The 6,117-nt window shown below is 62.1% G+C and overlaps 1 protein-coding gene across 1 annotated transcript; it reads left to right on the top strand.

Annotated features, from left to right (window-relative positions):
• The first annotated feature begins 658 nt into the window (after positions 1-658).
• ANKRD63 (ankyrin repeat domain 63) lies at positions 659-5,344 on the top strand. Its single transcript, XM_009428797.5, has one exon. It carries the CDS (start codon positions 1,137-1,139, stop codon positions 2,277-2,279), a length of 1,143 nt encoding a protein of 380 aa, XP_009427072.1. The 5' UTR covers positions 659-1,136; the 3' UTR covers positions 2,280-5,344.
• The last annotated feature ends 773 nt before the right edge of the window (positions 5,345-6,117 follow it).

Genomic DNA, 6,117 nt, shown 5'->3' with positions numbered 1-6,117 from the left:
TGGAACAATTGTGTGTGAGTGCGTGATTCTCTGCACTTCGAGTGGCAGTTCCCAGCCAGGCTGAGCGCCCCCAATCCGCGGCACGTATACCCCCTCCCCCAAATTACTCCTCATCCGCCTTTCGCTGCCACCCCTAGCTCGCGCGTGGTCCAGTTCTGCGCTCATGGGGTCCCAATTCCTTTCACCCCGGACCGATGGGGGCAGCTTTCAGTCTTCCCCGACGAGCCCGAGGTCCCGCCAGTTTCTAAGGAGCCGAGGGCACCGACTCGGTTGGGGGCGGAGGGCGGGGAGAGAAGACTGCGACTTTGGGATTGGCCCGGTTGGGTGCATGTGGCCCCCGGCGAGCAGCCCCCGCCCCCGCCCCGCAACCGCCGCCGCATTCCCAGGGGAGCGCGGAGGAGGAACCGCTCCCCTACTTCGTGGCCCACGAAGGGGTGGGGGTCAGGAGCGGTCTCCCCCGCCCCGTCCGTCTCTGCCCTGACGGCGCAGTCCGCTCCCAGGACAGCCATTGCCATGGAGACCCCCAAGGCTATAAAGTCAGGTATCTAGGCGGGCGGCAGCTCCCGCGCCGCTGAGCCCCCCAAGTAAGGAGCAAGCGCCCTGGCGTGGCCCGGCCCCCGCGAGAGGGGAGGAGGCGGAGGAACGGCTCCAGCAGCTTGAGGAGCGGCGCGCCCCGCCAGGGCTGGAGGCAGGCGTGCACGGCGGGCGCCACCGTCGCTGCGGGGGAGCGGGGGCTGCCCTGGGTGCGGGTGAGTGGCACGGCGGCTCCAAACCACGAGGACTGAGGGGCGCCGGACACCGGGAAAGCGGTGGGAGACTCGGGAGAGGGTCGAGCCTCTGCTCCCGACGTCTGGTGGCGGGCCAGGAGCGGAGCCCGGAGTAGCGAGCAATCAACACCTCCAGGCGGGAGGCCCGGGGAAGGAGCGGCGACACGCCAGGCGTGCGGCCCAGGAGCGGCGGGGCAGTCGGAGCCTCCGGGACACCGGAGTAGGAACCTCGGGACCCTCGGCTGCAGCCGCCCACGCGCGGAGGGAGAGGTATCAGCGCGCGGGCGGAGGCCGAAGCGCCGCGGGGCGCGAGAACAGGGGCGCCCCCGTGCGGAACTGCCAGGCTGCCCGGGCGCGGCGGCCGGGGCCATGCTCAAACCCAAGGACCTGTGCCCCCGAGCGGGGACGCGCACCTTCCTGGAGGCCATGCAGGCGGGCAAAGTGCACTTGGCCCGCTTCGTGTTGGATGCGCTGGACCGCAGCATCATCGACTGCCGCGCGGAGCAGGGCCGTACGCCGCTCATGGTGGCCGTGGGGCTGCCGGACCCCGCGCTGCGCGCGCGCTTCGTGCGGCTGCTGCTCGAGCAGGGTGCTGCAGTGAACCTGCGAGACGAGCGCGGCCGCACCGCACTCAGCCTGGCGTGCGAGCGAGGCCACCTGGACGCCGTGCAGCTGCTGGTGCAGTTCAGCGGTGACCCCGAGGCGGCCGACTCTGCGGGCAACAGCCCGGTGATGTGGGCGGCGGCCTGCGGCCACGGGGCGGTGCTCGAGTTCCTGGTGCGGTCCTTCCGCCGCCTAGGCCTGCGCCTCGACCGCACCAACCGTGCGGGGCTCACCGCGCTGCAACTGGCCGCCGCCCGCGGCCACGGGACCTGTGTGCAGGCCCTCACCGGGCCCTGGGGCCGCGCCGCCGCCGCTGCTGCGGCCCGGGGCTCCAACTCCGATAGTCCCCCTGGCCGCCCGGCCCCCGCGGCCAGCCCCGAGCATCGACGACCCAGCCCCCGCCGCCTCCCGCGGCCTCTCCTGGCGCGCTTTGCGCGAGCGGCGGGCGGCCACGGCGGCGAGGCTGGCTCAGCGGGCAAGAATTCGGGCCGGCACCGGGCGCAGGGCAGCGAACGGCCCGAGCTGGGTCGGAGCATGAGCCTGGCTCTGGGTGCGGTAACCGAGGAGGAGGCTGCCCGCCTGCGGGCTGGGGCCCTGATGGCCCTACCAAACTCGCCCCAGTCTTCGGGGACTGGGCGGTGGCGCTCACAGGAGGTGCTGGAGGGAGCGCCCCCAACCTTAGTGCAAGCCCCCATTGGCCTCAGTCCCCACCCGGAGGGTGGCCCCGGCTCTGGCCGCCTGGGTTTGCGCCGACGCTCCACAGCCCCAGATATTCCCAGCCTGGTCGGGGAGGCGCCAGGGCCCGAGAGTGGCCCGGAGTTAGAGGCCAACGCTCTGCCTGTCTCGGTGCCTGGGCCGAACCCTTGGCAGGCGGGCACCGAGGCTGTGGTGCTGCGTGCTCAGCGGTAAACGGCGCCAAGGCCCGAGGCCTGCTTCCCCCACCCTCCCGTTTCTACTCCACTGGTATTTCTCTCTTCTAGGTCCCTCACCTTTTCGGCAGCCGCCCCCCGCAATCCATTTTGGAACCTGCCTCCCTGCCAAGGCGTGACCTCCACCAGCCCTCCACCAGAAATAAGGGACCTCCATCTTCTTTTTTGTGCTCCTCGGTATTCCCTGCCTAGGTCTAGAGGTGTCGATTGACTGGTTCCGTAGGCTACAGCCAGGAAGGTGGATTCCCCCTCCCCAGCCCTCAGGCTCAATCCTGGGTCGGCCTAGCCACCTGTCGCTCCTGTCCGGCCCCCCTCCCCTCGCTGGGTTTCCCAACAACTGGGCAGCCAGGCAAATAGAAGGGTCCACCTTGGAGAATAAGGACCCAGCCTCCCCACTTTCTGCCTACTGATGCTGACAATCCCACAAACTACCAAAGTCTCCTTTCCCTCGAAGTGTGGGAGAAGGAAAGGACGGAGGGGGCCCTAGAGCCTTTCAGGACTGGAGGGCTGAGGAGGAAGGGGTCTGGCTGTTATGTTTTTCCAGGGTAGAAACTCCTGTCTCAAGACAATGAAAGCATATTTTGGGAGTGGGAGAGTCCCTAGTGTTGAACACCAGTTGTCCCTTGAATCAGCTCCTGGGTAACTCCAGCTCCCTCTCTCTGCCCCAGGATTCAGCTTCATTGATAATGTGGAGTCACTGCTCCACACAACCCCTACCCAGGCCAACTCCGGGCTCCGGAGCCAGCCCGCTCTTCAGCTCAGATGCGTTTGAATTCCATCATCGAGGTTCAACACCTCACCCCTGGAGGCCCAAGCCCTATTTCCGCTGGCTCACAGAGGCCTGAAATGGAAAGGACTGAGCGCTTCCCCGCCTCCACGCCTCCCAGCTCCCCCGTCCCGCACGTGGGTGCTCCCGCGGGGCGGAACGGTTGCGAAGGCTGTGCTTAATTGTATTTCTTCCAATCCTCAAAGAACTCGTGTTTTAAGCCTTTGTATATGAAGCAGAAAGCAGCGGGTCTGATTCCGAGGCTTAAGAGCCTGACAATATCTCTTTAAATAGAAGCTCCGCGAGGGGGATAATTGACTAAAGTGTTTGCGACGTGAAACGGCGGCGCGCGGGAGTCGGGAGCCCACACGAGCTGCGGGTCCAGGTTTAAATTATATCAAACTCTGGCGAGAGCTGGAAGGAGCCTGTTAAACGGCTCGTGCTTCTCGCTGGGCCGTTAATGGAGGGCAGGGCGGATGATGGATGCTAGAGTTCGAGATCCGGGACTCCTGCCTTGGTCCTACCGCGTGGGACGCAGGCCCGGCCCAGTTTTATTACTGGGTAGATGAGTGAGTCAGAGGCAACCGCAGAGAGGTGGTCAGAGGCCCTTTCCTGACATTGTCCTTTGTCCCCTGCCTGCTCGCCCCCACCCTCCTGCCCTGTACTGGCCTAGCGAGGCGGCGGGGTTGGGGGCGGGGGTCCGGCGGGACGGGTGCGCTAGGACCTTGCGGAAGCGCTAGCACGTGTGTCAGTGCGCCTGGCCCGCGGGGAGGCGGCAGGTGGGGCTCTTTTGTGAACCCTGAGGGTGGAACTTGAAGCCTTTCACCTGCCTGCAGTAAGGTCTTTGCAAGACTTCGATCTGTTTGCCTTTGCAGTACGGAAGGTTTCTCGCCAGCAACTCCCAGGGAACTGCCCAGAGCGAGAATGTGCCGAGATACTGCTGGGCCTGGCGGTGAGGGGTGGGCGGCCAGGAGTGGGCCTCGTGCAGGTGTCAGGACACCTATCCAGTCCTTGCCCCCCGCTGCCCTCATCCGCTAGGCCAAGCAGGCCGGCGCACTGGACGTGATCTCTGGTGCCCCCTGGTGGCAGCGCTGGGCCCTCCCCGCTGCGCCCCGGCTCGGAGCTCAGACACCTGGTTTTCTTTGGGATCACCCCTGTGTACTTCTTCCTCCATGTGCATTTATCGTGGAATCCTCTTCCTCTTGTAGAATATTAAATCCGGATACTTGAAGTCACTTTACAGCAGTGAAGTGAGGGACAATGAACAAAAAACTCGCATTGAGAGTAGCAGGAGCCCAGACCCTTCAATAAGGACCCCAAGTTAAATCTTCCAAGTTAAGGCTGAGAGCTACAGCTCTCTTCCGAAAAGCTGGAGCTGCCAACCCTTCCCTTGGGACCTAACGATTATGCAGTTTTCTTCTGATATTTGCTTTGGTTTCTGAGGTATTCTGCCCTCTCCCTCCCCTCTTCTCCCAAAACATCTGCCTCTCCTCAGTCCCCCTGTCTGGGTGGTGGGTGCACAATACCAAGTGCCTGAAAAGCCTGAGAGAGGGTCTGGGGTAGGGTGGGGACCACTGGACACCCCAAGTGCAAACTGCTGCTTTCTGACCCTTGCTTGCTCATGTACTCCCTTTTCAACTGTGTTGAATTTTAATGACGTTTTCAGTGGTGTAGAAATGCAAGTATTTTGGCTTAACAGCATGAAGTCTGGATTGCACATTGTATCAGAGGTGCTGTAATCTTTCCAGTATCTCTGATATACGGCTTTCTGGTTGAATGTCACCCTGGGCCCTCTTGACTGGATAAACAACCATGAGGGCTCTTCTCTGTGGAGCTGCCGAGAGCTTGGTGGTAGAAAGCGATGTTTCTAAACAACTGCAGCGGCTCTTTCCTGTCTGAACTGCATCGTGTGTCTGACTGCCTTGCTGTCCATACATACAGACTCCTTCCCAGGCCCGGCTCTGTGCAGAACTTCCATGTTTTACCACATTTTTCTCTCCTGAACTCCCTTTGTCAGCCCCAGGGTGTTGAGGCTGGGTCCTCTCTAGCAATCTCTACCTTCAGAAGAGACTTTTCTAAATATTTTGCTTTTCCAATTCTTGTTGCTTTTGTCATTGTGAAGAGTCACCCAGGATGCTGGCGCTTGGTACCCTAAGATCAGAAGTGGTCTGTGTGTGAGCTGTGAGACATATGCACACCCTTTCAGAGTGATATTGTGTGGTGGAAGGACTGTTAGAACTCAAAGAATAGTTAATAAATCCAGTATTATTCCGTTGCGAGAACTGGCCTCTCTTTGCCTTATCAAGCACTCCTGACCCTCGGCTCCCTTTGGAGAGATGGACCGAGCCTTTGCCTCCTGTGGAGGCCCCTGCCTTAGTGAGCCTCTGCCCTGCCCGTCCCACTGTGCTGGCTCCTGAAGGTAAGTCACAGGTGCTGCTTCTGCTGAGCTGGGGGGACAGGCCGGGCCAGCCGCAGCACCAGGGCACCTGTCAGGGTGTGAATGCACTGGGGAGTGAAAGAAAGGCTGCATGGTTCCTTGCTCCTGGCTTGCTCCTGAATCCTGGGCAGTGGGAGATCTCAGGAAGGAAGTGCGGGAATCCGTGTGGGAGCTGGAAGTTGCAAGATAATTTCATCCACCTCCCCACCCCCAGAACGAAAGCCCAGGCTCCCTGGTTTCCAGGCTCTGCTCCGTTCTTTCTGAACTCCACACCATCTCCCTCAGTCCTGAGGAGTGAGGCAGGGACTGCTCTCCCACTGGAAGCGGTTTCAGACCACTTCCTATGGACGGCTGGAGGTCTGGGGTGGGGGTGAGGAGCGCGCAGAGGACGGGAGAAGCTGACACACAGGGTGGTCGTCAGCCACTTCGGCCACCCCCAGCAAACGCAGCGCAGGGCCCTGGCTTTCCTTGTGGGCTCTTCTCCCCTGGGGAAGTAGCCCCGTCTATTTTTCATCGCCTTCATTCCCAAGGGCCTTTCACTTCCTGTTTCCCTTCCTCTCTGCCCTCCTTTCGGGTCCACAGGCCACCAGGGAAGTTGGGTGTTCTGTGGCGTGG

The sequence above is a fragment of the Pan troglodytes genome, chromosome 16 (assembly GCF_028858775.2).
Source record: "Pan troglodytes isolate AG18354 chromosome 16, NHGRI_mPanTro3-v2.0_pri, whole genome shotgun sequence".
NCBI classification, from domain to species: Eukaryota; Metazoa; Chordata; class Mammalia; order Primates; family Hominidae; genus Pan; species Pan troglodytes.
The sequence above is the reverse complement of the archived record's forward strand: the minus strand, read 5'-3'. Positions and strand labels throughout refer to the sequence as shown.

Excerpts from the sequence above, each read along its gene's own strand:
- ANKRD63 (XM_009428797.5), top strand. The coding sequence starts at position 1,137 with ATGCTCAAACCCAAGGACCTGTGCCCCCGAGCGGGGACGCGCACCTTC.